The 21,915-nt window shown below is 36.3% G+C and overlaps 1 protein-coding gene across 1 annotated transcript in view; it reads left to right on the plus strand.

Annotated features, from left to right (window-relative positions):
* DHX36 (DEAH-box helicase 36) overlaps positions 1 to 21,915 on the plus strand; it is a gene marked incomplete at its 5' end in the record, with an annotated part of 52,211 nt that overhangs the window by 11,690 nt on the left and 18,606 nt on the right. The window contains 14 exons of the mRNA XM_006754876.2: positions 684 to 808; positions 1,529 to 1,760; positions 7,314 to 7,352; positions 8,111 to 8,281; positions 9,523 to 9,602; positions 10,330 to 10,404; positions 10,520 to 10,686; positions 11,867 to 11,948; positions 15,217 to 15,357; positions 15,623 to 15,725; positions 16,580 to 16,667; positions 19,151 to 19,206; positions 20,671 to 20,735; positions 21,503 to 21,646. Coding sequence (XP_006754939.1) covers positions 684 to 808; positions 1,529 to 1,760; positions 7,314 to 7,352; positions 8,111 to 8,281; positions 9,523 to 9,602; positions 10,330 to 10,404; positions 10,520 to 10,686; positions 11,867 to 11,948; positions 15,217 to 15,357; positions 15,623 to 15,725; positions 16,580 to 16,667; positions 19,151 to 19,206; positions 20,671 to 20,735; positions 21,503 to 21,646 — 1,568 coding nt within the window. The remainder of the gene's footprint in view (positions 1 to 683; positions 809 to 1,528; positions 1,761 to 7,313; positions 7,353 to 8,110; positions 8,282 to 9,522; positions 9,603 to 10,329; positions 10,405 to 10,519; positions 10,687 to 11,866; positions 11,949 to 15,216; positions 15,358 to 15,622; positions 15,726 to 16,579; positions 16,668 to 19,150; positions 19,207 to 20,670; positions 20,736 to 21,502; positions 21,647 to 21,915) is intronic.

Raw genomic sequence — 21,915 nt, forward strand, 5'->3', positions numbered from 1 at the left:
CAGCTGCCCCTACTGGGGATCAAGCCTGAACCCAGCATGTGCCCTGACCTGGAATGGATTCTGTTGGTACATGGGAAAATACTCAACCAATTGAGCCACACCAGCCAGGCCTTTGCTGTGTGTTGTGTGTGTGTGTGTTTTAATAATTCTCATTCTATGAGGAAACTGCATCATTTGCCATATTGGATCATCATCTCATGAGCACTGATCATTTTATATTCCTCTTTTTATGTAAGAACTTTAAAATGCTCTTAAAATTCTCATTGCAACCAAAATAGTATTTCCAATTTTTAACTTAGGGTTTGTTTTTAAACAGAATATTGGGTTTCATTAATTTTAATTGTGGGTATCTGTAAATTTAAGCTTGGGAACAAAATCATAATATGTGAGGGTAGAAGGTAAGGAAACCCAAGTTTTAGGAAGGAACATAAATATTCATTTTTACCCAGTTACACTAGAGCTAATTTTGTACATATATAATAGAAAGGGATCTTGAAGGTTAGATACAAAAAATGTTAACATATTAGGTCTAGGAATTGGATTTGGGTAAGAAGGCAAGTGTGGTAACATTACCTTTCTCTTACATGTGTTTGTTGAACATATATTTGCCTGTATTTTTGTATCAAATAATTTTATATATGCTTTCTCATGTTGACGAGGATGCTTTTTCTTTGCACAAATAGAGAGCCGTAGTGCATATGGATGAACATCGAGAAGAACAAATTGTGCAGCTACTACATTCTGTCCAAGCTAAGAGTGACAAAGATTCAGAAGCACAGATATCCTGGTTTGCTCCTGAAGATCATGGGTAAATCAAAAAGTATTCTTTTAAAAAATGGGCAGAGAGTGACCCTTCTTTCAAAGCATTGGCAAGGGAAAAAAATGATAATAGAAATTCCATCTTTAGACTCTCTAATAAGTGAAATTTAGTCTCAAAGTCATCATTTCTTTTAAGTAGATGGAGCAGATTTTATGAAAGATTAAACAAATAAAAATAGCGTATTCTACAGGAAAGCTAAGTGGTAGGAATAGTTTATCTTCATATGAGATTTATCAAGTTGTTACTTATTGTTCCCATCATTTTTGTATTTCCAAAATTTTCCTGTGGAGGAGATCTGCAAAAAGTGATGCTGTTTTAAGAAAATCACAGAAACTATAATTTAGAGAGGAGATTAGTGAAAATTTTTCTGGGACTGTAATATAGCATCCCATTTATAGCTCAGAAAATGTGGCAGGAAGAAATAAAGTAAAAACAACACGGCTCACTAAGCCATTGCAATGGAGGAATGACTTATGTCGATTATTTTTTTTTATTACCACAAGGAATACCTTATCTGGCATTATCTAGTTGTAGGGAGGAAAAATTTTATTTTAAGAATCTAAGTTTGTTCATAATTGCTCTACTCAGAGAAAAGAATAAAAGCTTTTGATTTTGGTGATTTTGAAATAATTAAACAGCATATTGTTTTCTTTCTGGGCTTGAGTAGTTATTTAACCCTTTTGTCATTTTTTTATTTTGTCCAAATAGGTATGGTTCTGAAACTCCTGCTGAGAACAAACCAAACTCGGAGAGGAAATTGGAGGACCGGGAAAAAAAATTGATAAATCAAGAAAAGAAGACATTCAGAATCAGGGACAAATATATTGACCGAGATTCTGAATATCTCTTGCAAGAAAATGAACCAGATGTAAACTTAGACCAACAGTTATTGGAAGATTTACAAAAGAAAAAAACTGACCTTCGGTATATTGAAATGCAGGTAATGGGAAGCGAGATGTGGGAAAAACTTTTACTTCTCGTGTGTGTGCGTGTGCGTGGGTGTGTGTGTGTGTGTGTGTGTGTTTTAAAATATATTTTTATTGATTTCAGAGAGGAAGGGAAAGGGAGAGAGAGATAGAAATATCAATGATGAGAAAGAATCATTGATCAGCTACCTTCTGCATGCCCCCTACTGGGGATCGAACCCGCAACCCGGGCATGTGCTCTTGACCGGAATCGAGCCCAGGACCCATCAGTCCATAGTCCAATGCTCCATCCACTGAGCCAAACTAGCTAGGGCAATAAAATTATATTTAGAGGTAGTTGCATGGTATAGATTAGTGAGATTCCTCAGCAGGCCTTCCTCTGAGAATTTTCCCCCTCATATTGTAGCGAAAAACAACAGGAATGGAATTACACATAATTACAATAGCCTAGCTCCCTGGTCGGCAGTGCGGCTCGAGAGCCACATGCGGTTCTTTGGCCCCTTGAGTGTAGCTCTTCCACAAAATACCACGTGTGGGCGCACGCACAGTGCAAATGACATTTTGTGGCCCATGCGCAGAAGTCAGTTTTCGGCCTGCGCAAGTCTATTTTGAAGAAGTGCTGTTGATATTTGGCTCTGTTGACTAATGAGTTTGCCAACCACTGGCCTAGCTCATTTACAGCAGCTTATATGGTGAGGAGAAAAAATATTTGAAAATGGTAATGCAAATGACAAAAGAAGTTTAACTTTACTAGGCCAGTTTAGGGAAATGTCTTTTGTGACACAGTGATTAGAAGTATAAAGTTCCTTCTCTACCATTTAGTCCAAAGCTTGCCTTTTACAGATGGCCACATTAAACCCCCTCAAAAGTTATATGATATTCAACATTTTAAAGATAGGACTGTGATAGGAACTGAAATTGTCCTGAATTCCTCCCTCCCTCCCCAATATTTTTGTGCTAGGCAAGATATTTTAAGGTCCCTTCCTATCCTTCCTTCTCCTCTTATATAATAAAAGGCTAATATGCAAATTGCCCCCTCAACTGGGAGTTCGACTGCTCACTCTGAGTGTGCTGATCATGGTGGGCGTTGGCAGAGGCACTTCCAGCCCCGATGAGCCCCCACCAGAGTGGGACCACAGCAGGATGGTGGAGCAGGTGAGCGGGCAGTGCCAGGCCAAGGCAGGTGCAAGCGGGGAGCGATTGCCCCATTAATCAACCCACAGATGGTGACCAGTGGCGGCAGCAGCAGGGAGCTGGGCCGCCACCCGTCTCTCAGGCCCTGAGGAAGCTGGGCGGGGGCCCAATGTCTCAGGCAGAGGGTCAGCTGGGACTTACCCTTTCATGCCAGATGCTCACGCACCAGGCCTCTAGTTAAATGATAAAATTGTGTGATTTGTGGATGTTCTAGAGATAGAGAAAGGCAGAATATCACATCTTCTGTGGGAAAGAAAGGATGCATTGACTGTTGCTGATTAAGAGTATCTTGATTAGAACAGATGAGCCGAGGTTGTCCAGAGGCCAAATTGTGTATCTTATTTATGCCTGTTGAGTGAAAATATAAGGACAAAGAGGATTTCAAGATGAATTAATTCAGAATATAGTTGAGAGCAGAGTTTCTTTTATTTTTTATAATAGGTTTTTATTTTAGAGAGAGGGGAAGAGAGAGGGAGAGAAAAATATTGATAAGAGAGAACTGTCAATTGGCTATCTCTTGCATACCCACTACTGGGGATCAAGCCAGCAACCCAGGTATGTGCCCTGACCGGGAATCGAACTGGTGACCTCTTGGTATATGCAACAACACTCAACCAACTGAGTCACACTGGCCAGAACAATAGAGTACAGCTTGCTTTGTTGCCTTAGGAACAAGGAGAATTAGCTACTGTCTCTGTTTACTTTGTATGGAGGATAGAGCTCAAATGTTATTAAAGTTGAGTGATTGTTTTAGTTTAAAGAAAGTTAGGAGAAGAAATGTGCAAAACAAAACCAGTTGGTGGTGTACCTATTGTCCAGACACTGTTGTAAATATTTTACATATACTATGTCATTTAAACCTTCCAACACCTTGTATGAGATTATACATGTCTGTTACAGATGAGGAAAAGGAATCTTAGGTTAAGCGACCTAAGGTTACATAGCTAGTACAGAACCAGGTCTGAAGTTCAGATGTGTTTAAGAGTTCAACTCTTTAATCCTTGGTAATATGCCATATTTTCTCTTATTTTACGATTTATTTAATAAACATTAATTTTTTAATTACTAGATGTCTTTCATTGTGCTATGTTTTCCAAAGACTGATAAGGTATTCCCTGTCCTCAGACAAGGAATGGGAAAGAACATTGGGTTGTCATTCTCCCTTCACCAGCATTTACATATATAGAAAATAAATAAGGTTGATGTTAGTTTAATGGGATAACTTGTATATACTTACATGTTAAGATGGTTGCATTTAACTACATAGGATACTATTTTTTTAAATCATTAAATGGTTTTTAAATAATTTAAAAATTATAATAAAAGAAATTACTAAGAAAAATACAGTGACTTGTTATCTCAAAGCACGAAATTCATTTAAGTCACCAGGTTGACTCATTTTTATGGCACTAGTATTAATTACCTGACTATGACAAGGATGGCATATAGAGCATGGTTAATAATAGCACTATATTGTATATTTGAAAGTTGCTAGGAGAATAGATCTTAATGTTCTCATCACGAGAAAAAAAATTATAACTGTGTAGTGATGGATATTAACTAATTGCGGTGGTCATTTCACAATATATACGGATAGTGAATGATTATGTTGTACACCTGAAACTGACAATGTTATATGCCAAATTATATCTCAACTAGAGGCCCGATGTACGAAATTCATGCAAGGGACTTGGCCACCACAGCCCCGGCTGCCTCAGCCGGCCCTCGCAGCCTTGGCCATCCCTGGCAGCCCCTCAAAGCCTCAGCTGGCCCTCGCTGTTCCAGCTTCATCCAGAAGGTCATCCGGATGGTCATCTGGAAGGATGTCCGGATGGTCGTTCTGTTTGGTCTGATTGGCATATTAGCTCTATTATATAGAATAATAATAAAAGGCTAATATGCAAATTGGTTGAAAGGCAGAATGGCCAGTTGCTATGATGCATACTGGCCACCAGGGGACAGATGCTCAATGCAGGAGCTTCCCCCCTGGTGGTCAATGCACTTCCGTATGGGGAGTGCCACTCAGCCAGGAGCTGGCTCATGGCTGGCCAGCGCAGTGGTGGTGGCAGGAGCCTCTCCCACCTCCATGGCAGCACTAAGAGTGCCCAACTAATGGTTTAGGCCTGATCCCTTGGGGGCCTAAGCCTTTAGTCGGACATCCTCCTGGGGCTCCCTGGCTGCCAGAAGGATGTCTGACTGCAAGTTTAGGACTGATCCCCTGGGGAGTGGGCCTAAGTCAACAGGTGGTCATCCCCCAAGGGGCCCTGGACTGCAAATGGGTCCAGGCCAGACTGAGGGACCCACCCGAGTACACAAATTTTTGTGCACCAGGCCTCTAGTATAGAATAAACTGGTATTAGGGGACTAATATAGTCTCCATCTTGACAAATCAAATGGGCAAAAAATTAACAAGGATGTTTCAAGAAATTAAAAAGCATGGCAGTAATATACTAGATTACCTAGGATAGTTCTAATTTTGCATTTTTTTCCCTTTTCAATAAAGAGGGTTTGTTAAAATTATGGTTTATATTTTTTATACCCCTAAAGATTTTTTTTTATGTTATAGTTGAGGCCCAGTGCATGAGATTCATGCACTGCAGGGGGGAGGGGTTCCTCAGGCCTGCCTGTTCCCTCTCTCAGTCCGGGACCCCTCAGGGGATGTCCGACTTTTGGTTTAGGCCCTGTGACTTGTTATCTCAAAGCACTAGAATTCATTTAAGTCACCCTGGGGGGGATCGGGCCTAAGCCAGCACTCAGACATCCCTCTCGCAGTCCAGGACCCCTCGCTCCTTACTGCCCACCCGCAGTGGAGGCAGGAGAGGCTCCCACCACCGTCCCTGCACTCGCCAGCTGTGAGCCTGGCTTCTGGCTGAGTGCTCCCACAGGGGGAGCACACTGACCACAAAGGAACAGCTCCTGTGTTGAACGTCTGCCCTCTGGTGGTCAGTGCACATCATAGTGACTGGTCATTCCACCATTTGTTCGATTTGCATATTACGCTTTTATTATATAGGATAATACATCTAGTTCAGTGTCAACCATAGTGCTGCTTTCTTAGTGTATGTCATTTTTATGTAGTGTGAGTATGGGGTTCCATAAAGTTTTCAAAACTAGAAATTACCATGTAAAAGTTACAGGAAAGAATTAGTCATGCTGTCTTTAGTATTTCTAATTGTAATTCCCAAAAAACTTGTTGAGTAGGTAATATGTGTCAGAAACTGCTACTAGTTTTTTATTTAAAGGCTCTTCATTCAGATTTGTGGCAGCCCTCAGTTAAAACCTTTGGGCCTCCAAGTTTGACTTAAGATAACAGTTTTTAAATGGCAGTACCAGATTTTCTTACTGCTGATACTGTTTTAAGCTTTTTTTTTTTTTTTTTTTTTTTTTAGACATATTTTATTGAGTTTTTCTTACAGAGAGGAAAGGAGAGAGATAGAGAGTTAGAAATATCGATGAGAGAGAAACATCGACCAGCTGCCTCCTGCACACTCCCCACTAGGGATGTGCCCGCAACCAAGGTATGTGCCCCCGACCGGAATCGAACCCGGGACCTTTCAGTCCGCAGGCCGACGCTCTATCCACTGAGCCAAACCGGTTTCGGCCTGTTTTAAGCTTTTATACTCTAAGGCAAGTACCTAGAATACTTTGAATATGTTCTAGTGCCTAATGCATTAGTAAATTGTGTGGATCAATGAGTGGGAAAAGAATGTGATATAGAAATAAAATCTAAGATGAATATATAAAACAAAGAGAAAAAATTGTAAAAGTAACTTAGGGATAGTAAGAATGCTATTAGATGATAGATCAGATTTCATTTTACTGTCACTTACTCTAAGAAAGTATCTCCGTTCTATTGGATGTAATAGAATTCTGTTTTTCTGTGTTTCAAAAACCAAAGCGGTTGCTGAATTATTACTTAGTTCTTTTTTTATACAGTGGGGCCTTGACTTACGAGTGTCCTGACTAATGAGTTTTTCGAGATATGGGCCGTCTCAGCCGACTTTTTGCTTTGAGCTGCGAGCTAAAATTCGGGTTACGAGCCAGCTTCAGATACCCCACCGCTAGTTGGCGCAGCGAACGTCATAGTGAACGCCACATCATCAGCCCAGCATCACGTGTCTGACTCGTTCACTTTAAGATTTGACATACGAGTAATTTGAGTTACGAGCTCCGTCACGGAACGAATTAAACTCGTAAGTCAAGGCCCCACTGTAAAATTCTTTTTTAAGTCTTGATACTTGTAAGCTGTGAGGTAATAAACTACTTGTATTCTAGCATATTTATCAGTATATTCTGATTACCAGGATTATAAATTCATTCCAGTTTTTGGTGAAAAATTTATAACTTGTTTTTTTTTTTATTTTTTATTTCAGCATTTCAGGGAAAAGCTGCCTTCATTTGGAATGCAAAAGGTAAAATGATTATGCACTGTTTAATTTGATTTGTAAAATACTTGAATACAGTTTTTTTTTTTTTACAAAGTGCTATGTTAAGAAGAAATACAAATTTATCAACCTTTCTCTGAAGGATATTCTTAGAAACTCATTTTATTCTTTTGAATTGTTGAAAACAAAAATATGGTCATGAAACAGTTTTTTCTAAAGTTTTCTTATATTTATGTCCATAATTGAAATTTTTAGAGTTTAAAAACAAGAATTTTCACAAAAAGTTATTTTGCAAACTTAGGTATTTAAAATTTTTTCTTTATTTTAATTATTTGAAAGGAAATAATTTTAAATTACATTATTCTTTAAAACAGTATACAAAATTTGTCCTACAGACAAAGCCATATTTATGAATTAAGATATAAATTCTTAATGTCTTCAGTAGTTGTTTAGGTATCGGGATATTTGCCTAGTACTCAGTAGCCCCATATGATCACATTCTTTTTAATTAATCCTTTTGCGTGGAACTTAATGAGCTGTTGACTCTTGTTCTTACCAGTGTGTTTTTCTTTAACAGTGTCTTGGCTGAGTTCTTGTAATAATTTAGTGCTTCTTAGCTCTTGAAAACTGGTATATCAAAAACCCAAACTGTCAGCATTTCACATAAAATTTAAAAGGCATTAGTGTTTGTAAGAAGCAGTTACCTTCAGTTTGGTAGAATTTCGATAACTGTCTTTTCAGACTTAACATGTGATGTCCTTCACTTATTTTTCTTTTTGAAATAGGAATTGGTAAATATGATCGATAATCATCAGGTGACAGTAATAAGTGGTGAAACTGGTTGTGGAAAAACCACTCAAGTTACTCAGTTCATTTTGGATAATTACATTGAAAGAGGAAAAGGATCTGCATGCAGGATAGTTTGTACCCAGCCAAGAAGAATTAGTGCCATTTCTGTAAGTTATCTCTCACTTCACTTTCCTTTTTCCTTTAGGGTAGTCTTGATAATAGCTTTTTTTTTCTTTTTCTGTTCTTCCCCCAAATCTGTTGTTTTTGAATGCATAGTATAAGTAGTGAAAAGTGAAATAATGATGTGTACCAGATACACTGATTGGAAGTTTTACTTCTGCAGTATTTCTTTAAAAGTAATCATGTCATTTTCTGTTTCTAACCTCAGTCATCACTGTTCTGTTTATTTTTAGTTACATAAATCAGTATGATTATAATAGCATTTCATCTATCCAGAGCTTACCTTTGGCACCATAAGTTTTAAAACACAATGAAGAATTAGGAATTAAGAAACATCAATCTTCCCTGGCCAGTGTTGCTCAGTGGTTGGGCATTGACCCATGAACTAGGAGGTTATAGCTCGATTTCCAATCAGGGCACATGCCCGGGTTTTGGGTTTGGCTAGATCACAGGTAGGGGGTGCGGAGGAGGCAGCTGATCCATGATTCTCATCATTGATGTTTCTATCTCTCCCTCCCTCTTTGAAATCAATAAAAACATTTAAAAAAATTATAAACAAACTTTTTTAAAAAAGAAAGAACCACCAGTCTAAAACCAAAAGAAACAACCAAATACAAAACTTGCATGGAATTTGAGGATAAATACATCCTATATAATAAAAGCCTAATATGCAAATCAACCGGACGACAGAATGACTGGTTGCTATGATGCTCACTGAGCACCTGAGGGCTCCCAGCCCTCAGGCCCCAGGCCAGGCAACGCAGGTGCCAGCAGGGGTCCCCCTGATCACTCCGCTGTTCGCATCTGGCAGCGGTGGTGGCAGTGATGGGGGTTGGGGCCAGCCAGCGAGCAGCGCCAGGCCAGCCAAGGTGGGGGCCCCTGATCGCCTGCCAGTCATCCCACAGATCAGCTCTGATTGCCAGCCAGGCCTAGTGACCCTGCCTGTGCACGAATTTCATGCACCAGGCCTCTAGTGTTAATATAAGTTTAGAACAGGATTTCCTATTCTTTTAGAAAGACAAAAAGAAAGGGAAGAAATAATGAGAGGGTGGCTGTAGAAAGACACTTTGAAAATAGTGAAGAAAGAGCATTTGGCCTTGGAGAGCTTAGAGAAAATGAGAAGTAAATATAAGAGGCGAGTAAATATAACCATCTCAGATTTTCATGGATGGTTAGGATATGTGTACTAAAGGAAAATCTCTTTGTAACTATTTTATTTTAATTAAAGGTTGCAGAGAGAGTGGCTGCAGAAAGGGCAGAAACTTGTGGCAATGGTAATAGTACTGGATACCAAATTCGTCTCCAGAGGTAAAGAATGTTCACTTGTTTACAGGTATATTTAGTTAAAATTTGAAGCTAGAGATTAAAAAAGAAAAGATTTTTCTCCATCTGTATGCCAATTATAACTACTAGAATTAACATTTAAAGTAACAAGCATAGGGGGCTTGCAACCCTCAGTCATTTTTATAACCCAATTTGATATTTGGATTACCATTTTAATGCCTTTTATAATATGGAATGATTTGAAAAATAACTTATTTCCTGGACATACATTAGTAGATCATCGCTCCCCCTGAAAGGAGTTAGTGTCCTATATTTTGGTACCACATCCAGCCCCTGACCTACCTTATTGATTTTGGTATCTTTAACCCCTTATCCCACTTCATTGTGTTTTTTTTTTAGTTTTTTTCCTGGAGATCAAGATTTCATTTATCTTTTTTAATCAACTGACTTTCCAATCACTGAACAGAAGTTTAGTAATGAGTCATTATCTGAATGTCAGTGGTTGCTTATGCCTTTAAAAAATAAATTATTAACATTGTATCATGACAACAAAAACAATGTATAATGAACTTGGATGTAGTATTTCTCATTACCTGGTAGGCATTCCTATAACTACAAAATTAAGTTGAAGATTTTCATTAGAACTATAAACCATTTTAAAATTGAAGATTTTCTTTTAGATGTTTGTGATACTTAGTAATGTATTAGTAAAGAAAACCAAGAATTGTTAACTTATGTCTTTTATTCACAGCCGGTTGCCAAGGAAACAGGGTTCTATCTTATACTGTACAACAGGAATCATCCTTCAGTGGCTTCAGTCAGACCCGTGAGTATATTTCAATTCAGGACATTTAATTAAGTCCTATAAAAGATGTAATTATTAAATAGGATGTTACTAATTGTTGTACTAAGTTACATACTTTACCACACTTCTGTTTCAGGCATTTGTCCAGTGTTAGTCATATTGTGCTTGATGAAATCCATGAGAGAAACCTGCAGTCAGATGTTTTAATGACTGTAATTAAAGACCTTCTCAATTATCGACCTGACCTGAAAGTAATATTGATGAGTGCAACATTGAATGCTGAGAAATTCTCAGAATATTTTGGTGAGTAAAATTTATGATTATTACTTTGGGTAACTACCAGATAATTAAGATGGCATCAGTAAAGTCAAACCACAAATCTGAATAATTTTATTAACATTTTTTTATTCTTTTGTGGCTTTTATGTACTATTCACAGGCTAGGGTGACAATTTGCTAATGACAATAATACTAGTGATTACTAGTCAATGTGCAAGGTAGTATGTATGGCACTTTGTCTTTATTAAATCTCATCATATTTTGTGAGGTAGGTGCTGTTATTTTTATTTTTAAAGATGAGAAAGCCTCAGCACAGTTAAATAGCTTATCCAAGGTTGCCTAATTAACAGAGGGTTGAGAGGATTTGAAATTCAGTTTGGCTAGCTGCAAAATATATTCTTTTAAAGTTATTCCCCTGTCTCTCCTACTTTTAATTGGGGAAGGAGAGGAAAAAGTAGGGAGTTAAATGGAATAGAGCTATATTTAATACATGTTCTTGTATTCAGCCTAGTTGACTCTCAAAGCCTGTGAGATCCCTCGAGTGTATTATGTCTTTTTTTTTTAATGCGGTATCCAGAACTAACATTGAGTAACTTACTCAAATTTATGAAAATCAGAGGCAAAGGTGTGATACCACCTCATTTACTTTGACCTCTGCTGCATTGTTGACCATTGTTTACAGTGTGTACTGTTTTCTTTGGTACAAAATATGAATAACATTTAGAAAACAGTTCTAAGAATCTTTTTTTAAAAAACTAATAATTCTAAGATAGTAACAGTTTAATATTTGGTTGGGTCTTGTTTTAACTACTTTTTTTTTTTTAATTCTGGGTGCCACGGAGGACTGCTTCATATATAGATATAAATAAAACGGGTTCTAATGCAATATTCTGGCTAATGATGAAAAGGAAATAGACTTCTCATAATGGATTTTAAGTGCAATTTAAAATACTTTGTCCTTTGATATTCCCCATTACTTTGTAAAACTGTGAGGTATATGCGCGGTTTAGTAGCAGTAAAATGGTGTTGAGTGAAGGCTAGGCTGCTGCCTTTTATTGAACTAGATATAGAAAATAGGATAGAGCTGTAAAAGCTCAGGACCATTTTCTGAAGTTATAAAAAGTAATAGATTCATTGTCCTTTTTATAGTGTTTATTTTTATTTTATTGAGTACAGACTTATGTTTGTTTTTTTTACCATAATAGGTAACTGTCCAATGATACACATACCTGGTTTCACTTTTCCAGTTGTGGAGTATCTTTTGGAAGATATAATTGAAAAAATAAGGTGAGTAAATATTAAGAAATAAGAGATTTAAAAATGCTAACATGTTACCTTTTCTATTAAACTTTAATTCAGAAATTCACCCTTAACCTCTTCCTCCTAAAACATTGTTAATGAGTCCTTAAATCAGGGATTCCCACACTTAGTTGCACATTAAAGTCACCCTCAGCCTTTTGAAATCCAGATGCTACGATCACACACCATTCCTCATTCACAGTACGCAGTTTGAGCTGGCAGCTAGGCGTCAGTATTTTTCAGAGATCCCTGGGCAGCGAACTTTGGGAGCCTCTGTCTTTAGTGCTTGGACCTCACTTCTGGTTCTCCTACCTGGTTTTCTCGTTCTTCATGGGCTTCCATTCCCTACCCTTTAAGTATGATTTTCCCCTCAGTTTCGCCATTAGCCTTTTCTCAGTCTGTTGTGGTTCCTGGGTGCAGTCCTATTTGCATGACCATACTTCTGTATTTTCACAGCTTTCTGAACTGGAGCTTCAAAGCTGAAGCTCTTCCTGACCTCTAAACTTGTTATCTAACTCTGCTCTGCAGCATTCCAGTACCACAGACACCTTGAACCTCACATTTTTTAAACCAAAATCATCTTACATTCCATTCCCACCATGCTTTCACCGAAACAATTATGCCTTATCATGGTTATTGATGTTATCCTCCACCCAACTGTCTAAGCTACAAATGAAAAATGCTAATATTTATCAAGGAGTTATGAACTAGGATAAGTTAACTGCTTTACTTGTTTAGTAACCAAATTACTCTTAAGTTATCCTGTATTCCTCCCCTTACCCACCCCCTAGCACAATGCCTTGATCATACATTGTCTTCTCATTTTTGTTTCTTCTACTTAAGATCCATATTATCTCTCCTGTGCTAACATAATAGTTCCTCTTTTGGCACCATGATCTTCACTCTCACAATTGCTGCCATTCTCTAGCATGCCAGCCATTGGCCTTTCATTCATGACTTGTGCTTTGTTACATGTTATTTCCTCCTTTTCGACTTGATTTGCCACCCTCTCCATTCTTTCTCCTATAAACTATTGATTATATAAAAATAAATTCCAGCTTCATTGCCTATTAAACCACCTCTGGTCCTCTCACAGAATGAGATGTTTTCTCATCCAGGCTCTTGTAGCACTTTTATCATGTCCCTTAAAACACTTATATTATCACCATGTAAAGCACCTCTTTATATTTGTCTTTTCAATAGATTTCAGAAGGTTCAAGGTCAAGGATTTTATACTCTTTATCTCTGTAACTAGTGCATAGCACAGTGCCTGACCTCTAGTAAACATCTGAATAAGTACAGGGACAGATGTAGAAACACTTGTGATGAAATTTTTCAAGATTCCACAGCTTACTTGTTAAATGGGAAAATGAATAGTGGGAAAGTGAAAAGAAAGATTTTATATGGAGGAAAGTCGGCAGAATTTAACAGATAATTTTTTAAACTTTGTGTCTTGCACTGTGCCTTAGGGTTCTGAGAATAAAACAAGGCTAGATTTGGTAGAAACCTCACAGTTTATCAAGGCAGGGAGACATGTACACTGTTAATATGAGGTGTGATTGACCTGTTGTGAGAAAGTGGAGTGTGTCGGAAATGAGATTATATATAGCAGAGATAGGCTAGGTAAGTCAGAAAAGCAGTGAAATTCATAATAAGAAAGAGGGAAGTGTGTATGTCAGGGTGGAACATATTAAAAGTGAGAGATAGTTATATAGGTCTCCATGCTCTGGTTGTATCATGTCCATAAATTTTTATGCCCTTCCTCAATTCTACTTTCCACTATGTGTTCTGCGTCCTACCACAGCACATTCATCAATCGTTTTCTAAGAGAATAAAAGTCAGCACTTGACAATGATGATGCAAACAATGTTTCCAGGATCAGTAATCTAAAATTACATAAGGATGGATTGCTTTCTTAAGCTGTCTAGAAGGCATGTTGTATACAAGGAATTGTAGTTAAGGGGTCTCTCGAAGCAAAAGGATAGTATCTATTTGTAGAAGAGCTGCACTACAGGGAAGCAGGAGGGAAGAAAGTAAGGTGACATGAGATGGAGGGTTGTGACTGGGCCCTTGGGGTCGGGGTTGAAGGTTACCTCTGTTGGAATTGCTGGGAAGGGAACCAACCGTGGGTCCATCCTGCTGACTAGGACTAATCTCTGTCTCAGGTTGCCCTACTTCAAGTTGGTGCCTCTATATGTATGGAAGACTTAGGGGGATCCTGGGTCACAGGTACTGAATAGGGAAGGGGATTAACACTTTGGGGGTGTCTGCTATGTGTCAGGCACTGTGCTTTATCACTTCTTTGCTCTTATTCTTATGCCAATACTATTATCAAAGTATTAATCTCTTAAAATAGGGAAACTAGAGACCTGAAAGTTACATCTTGTTTAAAGTCAGCTAGTCAATATCAGAGCAAGGACATCATTTCCATAATCTGTCTGACTCACAAAACCAATGCTCCAAACCTCCCATTCTATCTGGAAGCTGTTCCCTAGGCAAACTCTGAGGGGATTTGGGGTTAAAAGTTTAGTTCATTTTTCTTTGTCTTTCTCCACCTTCATGCTCTCAGAACCCACTTACAGTAAATAGTTGGGATTCTGGGGCCAATGTGCCCTGCTTATAGCAGTCACTGCAGCATAGTGGAGTCAGAGCATAATGCTGGACAGACGAGGTTTGAATGCTGATTTGGCTCTGCCATTAGCTATATCTGTGAGCCTGAGCAGAATAAATAGTTCTCATGCATGTGTCTGTACATTTATAGATACACTATCTGAATCTCCTGGGGCACTAATTAAAATTCCTGGGTTAGCTGACCCCAACCAATCAGACTTTAATCCAAATTGCAAGGTATAGGATTTCAGAATTTACAGTTTACAAACTCTCTATGTACTCAGGTTTGAAAACCTATATGTAAAATATGAGTCTTCTACTAGGCAGCATTAACTATTATTTGGGACTTAATGTTAACTTTTTTTTAGAGCAAACTTAAAATTGAAGATGAAAGTTACTCTAATTTTGATTGCTTAAAATGATCTAGAGTTGTATATACTTTATAGAGAAGAATGATTTTCATCCAAAATGTCAGATTTTATGTTAATTAATACTTGCAAATAAATGGATATTTAACTACTGTTCATTAGAAATTATAGTGAAATTACTTAAAAATCTTTTTTAAAATCCTAAATATAAGCTGAATATTAGCTACAACCAGAGAGTTTTTAAAAAATGAAGCTACTTAAGAACGTTTTCATTTTAGATATGTTCCAGAACAAAAAGAACACAGATCCCAGTTTAAGAGGGGTTTCATGCAAGGGCATGTAAATAGACAAGAGAAAGAAGAAAAAGAAGCAACCTACAAAGAACGCTGGCCGGATTATGTAAGGGAACTGCGGAAAAGGTAAATTTGTTCTGTCTGGAAGTCAGAGCATAGTGACTGAATTGACCTAAACAAAAAGCAGAAATTATCTTCTTGAATTTGTACGTATTTAAGAATATTATCTCATTTTCCAGCTGAATAGTATGTTGTAAAACTGTTATTTCCCCACTAACTCTCTCCTATCATTCCCTCATTTGAAGGTTGAGTTAATTTTTAGATTTTACAGAAATTTAAACATCAGGAAACTATATCAGGTATTTCATGATATTTTATTTAACTTTGATAGGTATTCTGCAAGTACTGTAGATGTTATAGAAATGATGGATGATGATAAAGTTGATCTGAATTTGATTGCTGCCCTTATTCGCTACATTGTTTTGGAAGAAGAGGTTAGTTTTGTTTTCCTCAAGTGACTTAATTTTATTTTTAGATCAAGGCCATAAAAAAAATTAAATGCCTTTTTAAAGAAATTGATTTGAGAGAGGGTAACATTGATTTGTTATTCTACCTATTTATGCATTCATTGGTTGACTCTTGTATGTGCTCTGAGCAGGTATTAAACCTGCAACATTGGTGCATTAGGACAACTCTCCAACCAACTGGGCTAGCTGGCCAGGGCCTCGTAAATGCTTTTTAAAAATATCTTATGGATGCCCTAGCGCCTGTTTGGCTCAGTTGATAGAGCGTCAGCCTGTGGACTGAAGGGTCCTGGGTATGATTCCAGGTTCGATCCCCGTCAAGGCACATGCCTGGGTTGTGGACTGGATCCCCAGTGAGGGGCCTGCAGGAGGCCGCCAATCAATGATTCTCTCTCATCACTCATCCATGTTTCTTTCTCTCTCCTTCTTCCTTCTTCTCTCTCTAAAAATCAATAAAATATATTTTTTAAAAATGAAAAAAGACAGGATTAAACTCAAAATAATTTAAAGAAAGATCTTTTAAAACATTTAAAAATATAAATAAATAAAAATTACTTACAGAAGAAATTGCTTTTGACACCAGGAATGAGAATCTCAAAATGCCAAGTGATTTAGATATTTGACCTATTTGAAGAAAAGACTAAACAAATGAAATATCTGGTTTACAAATTCTATTTTTAAAAAGTGAGCTTGTATTCATTATTTACAATCAGTAACCAAAATTTTCCTTAGGCAGTATAATTTTAATAAAGGCTAAAGTGCACAGATTTTTTTATATATTTTGTTATGTGATCATTTGTAATGATTATTTCCCTTCCATACAGGATGGTGCAATATTGGTCTTTCTACCAGGTTGGGACAATATCAGCACTTTACATGATCTCTTGATGTCACAAGTGATGTTTAAATCAGGTATTACTCAAATGTATTTTATTGCAATTCCAAGAGTGGTACTTGAATCATATGTAGCCTGGTTTTTATCTTTCATTTGAGGAAGTATTGCTTCTAAGGCCATGTCATTGTAAGAACTTGGTGGTCTTAGCCCTGATCAGTTTTTTTCAAAAGTTGGATTATTTTACGTTTGTTTGGTTGTTTTTTTCTGAAATTCTAGGTGAAGATGGTGGGTATTTTAGTGAAGTTCTTTATGTGTTATTATAGTGAGAACATTTCCCCTCTCCTCCTAAATTTGCCTAATAAATTGAGCCCTTAAAGAGAAAATGTTGGCATGTGAGTCTGTAATCCCTTAGTCCACTAATTCTCAGTCAGCATGGCACTTATTTAAACTTCAGATACCCGACCTCTTCACCCCAAATCTAAGAAAGTGACCTGAAGTTTTAAAACTTTCTGAGATGATTTGATTCTTTAACAGTATTATTTTAAGAGGCATCACCTCTTTTGTCTTAGAGAATGCAGGGGAACATTTTTCTCCTATAAAATTCAGTTACAGCATCTTCAGGTGTCATTTTTAACTTCAAATCAGTGAAATATAAAGCAAATTCTATTTAATGTATAATTGTGAATATAACTTCTAACTTTACTCTCTTGAAGTAATTTTGACACATTTTTATTTTATAAAACTAAAAAATATTTGCTCTAATTGTATTGGCTAGACTAGTAAAAGGTGTATTTTTTATTCTTTGTTAAATTCTATTGTAGTAGTGCCCTCAAAGTATTCTTTATAATTAAAATTATTTACTCTTCTCAAGTTAGAAAAATATTTTTGTCTGATTACCATGACTTCTCTATGATGAAATGCCACTTTTTCTTTTTCTTGTAAGTGGTAACATTTCCATATAGAAGACTAGGCACAATTAAACTCTACGCTGAATTTTTTTTAAAAACAATGGGAATTGGGGGGGGGGATGAGTTTTCCAACTTTGGCCTCTTTTTTCCCCTCATAAGAACCCAGGGAATATATATGCCCAAATGTAATACTATTTCTGTGGGAATGGGGAAAGGGTGTGATATGCTAGATTATTATAATTGACTTCATTAATTTTCTAATTTGACTTAATTATTCTCAAGAATGGAGGTATTAATTTAAACTTTCACCACCAGCTCAATTTCTTTGAAAGGAAGTTTTTTAAAGTTTAGCAAGTATTTCTCAAATCATTTTTAAAATTTAGACTTAATAATCAGTTATATACTGTTAGTCATTGTAAAAAAGGGAGAAATTGGTTGTACTCCATACTGACTGAAAAGTAAATCCTGAAATTCAATTTATCAAATGTTTATCAACATTCTCATTCTTGTCATAAGAAATTCTGTTTCTGTTGATTACTTTGGTGTGTGATATCAGCTATATAAATTATTTTTATCCCAATTATATTGTCTTCAGCAAAATTGTTATTACTTTCATCATCCCTGACTGATCTTTTTTTTTTTACTTTGTAATGAAACATTTTAAGCTTATAGAAAATTAGGAAAATCATATGATGAATACCATATACAAATGACTTCAATGCAACAATTATTTTCATGGTCTAATTTTTTTCCCTTTTTAAAGTAAATTATAGCTATCATATGTTATCTCTAAATATATAAGCATGCATCGCTCAAAAATAAAGACAATTCCTTATAATAACCTCAACGCCACTATCATACCTAATCATTAACATCATTTAATAAACCAGTCTATAATCAGGTTTTCCTATTTTGCCCCTGTAATGTCTTTCAAGGTTAGCTTGTTCAAATTATAGAAAACGTCAAACCAGATAAATCTTTGACTCTAGTTCTAGAACATCACTCTCATTCTTTCCTTACTTCTTTCACGTTGATGACTTATGGAAAAGACCAGATCAACTCTGATTTGTCTGAATCTTCATGTTATCGTTTCATTTGATTCTTTCTGACCTGATTTTTCTAAAAACAGGAAGTTATGTTTGAAGGCTTAATTCAATTTGAGTTAAGTATTTTCGGTTTGAATTTTGATTTTTAATGAACTTTATTTCATGTCACCAAAGTAATTTTAGAGCATTTTTTTAGCAAACCATTTGCTTGACAGCATTTTACTATTTTTTAAGTTCAGAAGGGTCACAGACAGTCTCTCTTTCAAATAACACCAGTTCTTTTCTGGTAGAAATATAGCTATCTTGATTCATTTGGGTACTGTTGTTAGAGATTTAAGTCAGTTTGCATTTTTTTGTAACCACAGCTAAATGTGAAATTTACCTTTTTTTCCTTAACAGTCACCCTCCTTCCCCTAACTATACTGCAACAAACTTTCTATTACCTAATAACCATGAATGAGCTTGAGCTATTTCATTTTGAAACTTAAAAAAAATGTATGAATGTAATTTCTTAAGATTATGTTCTATATATGTCTGATGGAGCTTTTCTGCAACTATCTTAAAATTTAATTTTCTAAAAAAAAAATTTTTCTTTTTAATTTTCAGACAGGTTTCTTATTATACCTTTACATTCACTGATGCCTACAGTTAACCAGACACAGGTATGTTAAATTTATTCACTATCTTTCAAACTGAGGCAATCTCAAAGGACTGCTTATTGTGCGTTTTGTTTTATATTTTATTTTTAAGACATATTTTCAAATAGTAATCCATATAACAATACTTCTTTGGGAATCTTTGCAAATGAGTCTTCAGGAGATAATTTTACAAAAACATGAATTAGAGAGGGTAATCCACAAATCAAATTAGTTGTGTCAACCAACATTAGGGAAAAATTTGAAGATTGATTTCACCAATAATTTGTTTGGCTTTTATAAATAAAAGGAAAAAGGTATGTGAGTACCCATAAATATAAATCAACCCAGAAATTAAATATCTTAATATTTGAAATTTTGATTTAACAGCATTAGAATATATATTTTTGTAGGTGTGAGATTTCCTGTTTTGTCAATAATGTATTATTTTGGTTTTTATTATTATGGTTTTGAGTATTTTGGCTTAGTCAGATTCAGAGATTACTCTGATTAGAATGAACTCTGCATTCTCAAAGGCAAGATAATTTTCTGGATTGCAGTGTTTGCAGGCCCTGGTGGGTCCCTTCTAGTTTTTTCCTAAGAAAATATAAGTACTTTTTTTTTTAACTGAGATTATTTTAATATCCTTTCTGCTGGTACCAATCCTGAGTAAGGCTCAGCCAGCTGAATTAGTTACAGAGTGCTGCTAGATAAAGAAGAGAAGAGGAAAGAGAGAGAACTCTTGATTCCAAAGACTTAGCAGAGTTTTCGATGCAGAGGCACTTACATCTCTGACACCCTAACAGTCAATTTTTTATTCCTTTGCTAGAGAATATGTGAAAGACTTGGAAACAGCATTTTCTCTATTACCACTTTTATACATGTAGGGATACGTTCGTGCATTTTGTTTCTTTATAGCCAAGGGGGACTTGGCTGCATGTCTTTTCATCAATTTGGTAGCTTTGTCGATGCTGCATTGTTGGTAAGATTCAGCATTTGAAGAGGATTTTTGTTTTAATCCAATCTAATCTCAAAAGCTAGTTTAAGAAGGTACACCAGCTAACATTTATTCTGATGAGTTGGCCATCTGCTTGGTTATTTGTCATTACCCATATATTTTTGGGTAATTCATAATTCTTATCCTTAAACTAAATTTTTCTCTCTCCCTTAGAAGCTTGACTACACAATACGATGTTTAACCAGTTTTTGTTTAAAAAAAATTACATATATTATTGTATTTCTTTTAAAATCTTGTTTGTGATAAGGTTCTGACATCTGTGGGAGGTCTTAATTTGGTATACCTAAAGGGAGTTTTATGGTATTAAAAATGATGTATACCTTATAAATACAACTATAAATATCAGATTCATACATATGTCAACAGATAAACAGTTCCAAAAATGAGTAGTACCTGAAGTAATTTCTCTAATTGAAGAGTAATGTATCAGAAATTTGTGTACTTTTGGGGTTTTGATGTAATTTTTCTTACAGGTGTTTAAAAGAACCCCTCCTGGTGTTCGGAAAATAGTAATTGCTACCAACATTGCAGAGACTAGGTAAATAATTGTTTTAAATATCAACTGCTTGTGATTATATTAGTTTTAAGCCCCATAAATTATTAACATACCTTAATCTTTTTTCTCTACAAAATATTTGTAGTCTTAAAAATAAGTGTTTTAATCATGGTAGTGGCATAGGTTTGTTTAGTGTTTGTTTGTTTGTTTGTTTTAACCTATACTAATTTTTTAGCCTTCTTCAATAACGGCCTTTTAAGTGTTGTATGGGTGTGTGGTGTTTTGTTTGTTTGTTTGTTTGTTTTTCAAAACCTTTCTATAAACCATGGGAGCTGATGTCAGTGTTTTTTTATTTGCCTTTTGTTGATTGGGGATGGAATTGTTTGGTAATTTGGCAGTTTTATACAGCCTTTAAAATGTATTGTCTTGAGGGTACTAATATACCGGTACAGCACTAAAGTTCTGTGAAAGCTGATACTAAACCATGGCACTGGGAAGTGTGAGGGTCACAAAACCTAGGAACTAAAGTCATCAGGCAAGCTATGAAGTTTGTCTGTGGGCAAGTAAGAATCTAGCATGGTATCTGCATAATTGGCAGGACACTGCACTGCCACTGCAGGTGCTGAGGATGCATACAATGAGGTGCTGGATCCCATAACGTTGGTAAATGTGGGAAGAGTGGTGAAAATCCTGAACTGCTATAATCAATGTGATCCATTAGAAATGTTCTAAAATCTCTGTCTGGAGACCTGACATAGATTAATGAGCTTTTTATGTGTTAATATTTTATATATCTATTTTCCTAACAGCATTACCATAGATGATGTAGTTTATGTGATAGATGGAGGAAAAATAAAGGAAACACACTTCGACACACAGAACAACATCAGTACTATGTCTGCTGAGTGGGTTAGTAAAGCTAATGCCAAGCAAAGGAAAGGTCGAGCTGGAAGGTAAGATGGGACTTTGTCAGAAGCCTTTAAAAACAAACAAAAATGTTATATAGCAAAATATGTTGCTAACACTTAAAAATACTGTATTTGCCGGCGTATAAGACGATTTTTTGGCCCTGAAAAATATGCCTCCAAGTGGGGGGTCGTCTTATACGCCGGGTACACTTCAGATAGACTGCCCATAGTGCTTGCCCCGTGCCATAGTAGCCTCCCGATGCCCGCCCACTTCATTCCACATACCGTTCAGGCATCAGCAGCGCTGCTGGGTG

The sequence above is a fragment of the Myotis davidii genome, unplaced genomic scaffold (genome assembly GCF_000327345.1).
Source record: "Myotis davidii unplaced genomic scaffold, ASM32734v1 scaffold153, whole genome shotgun sequence".
Taxonomy (NCBI): domain Eukaryota; kingdom Metazoa; phylum Chordata; class Mammalia; order Chiroptera; family Vespertilionidae; genus Myotis; species Myotis davidii.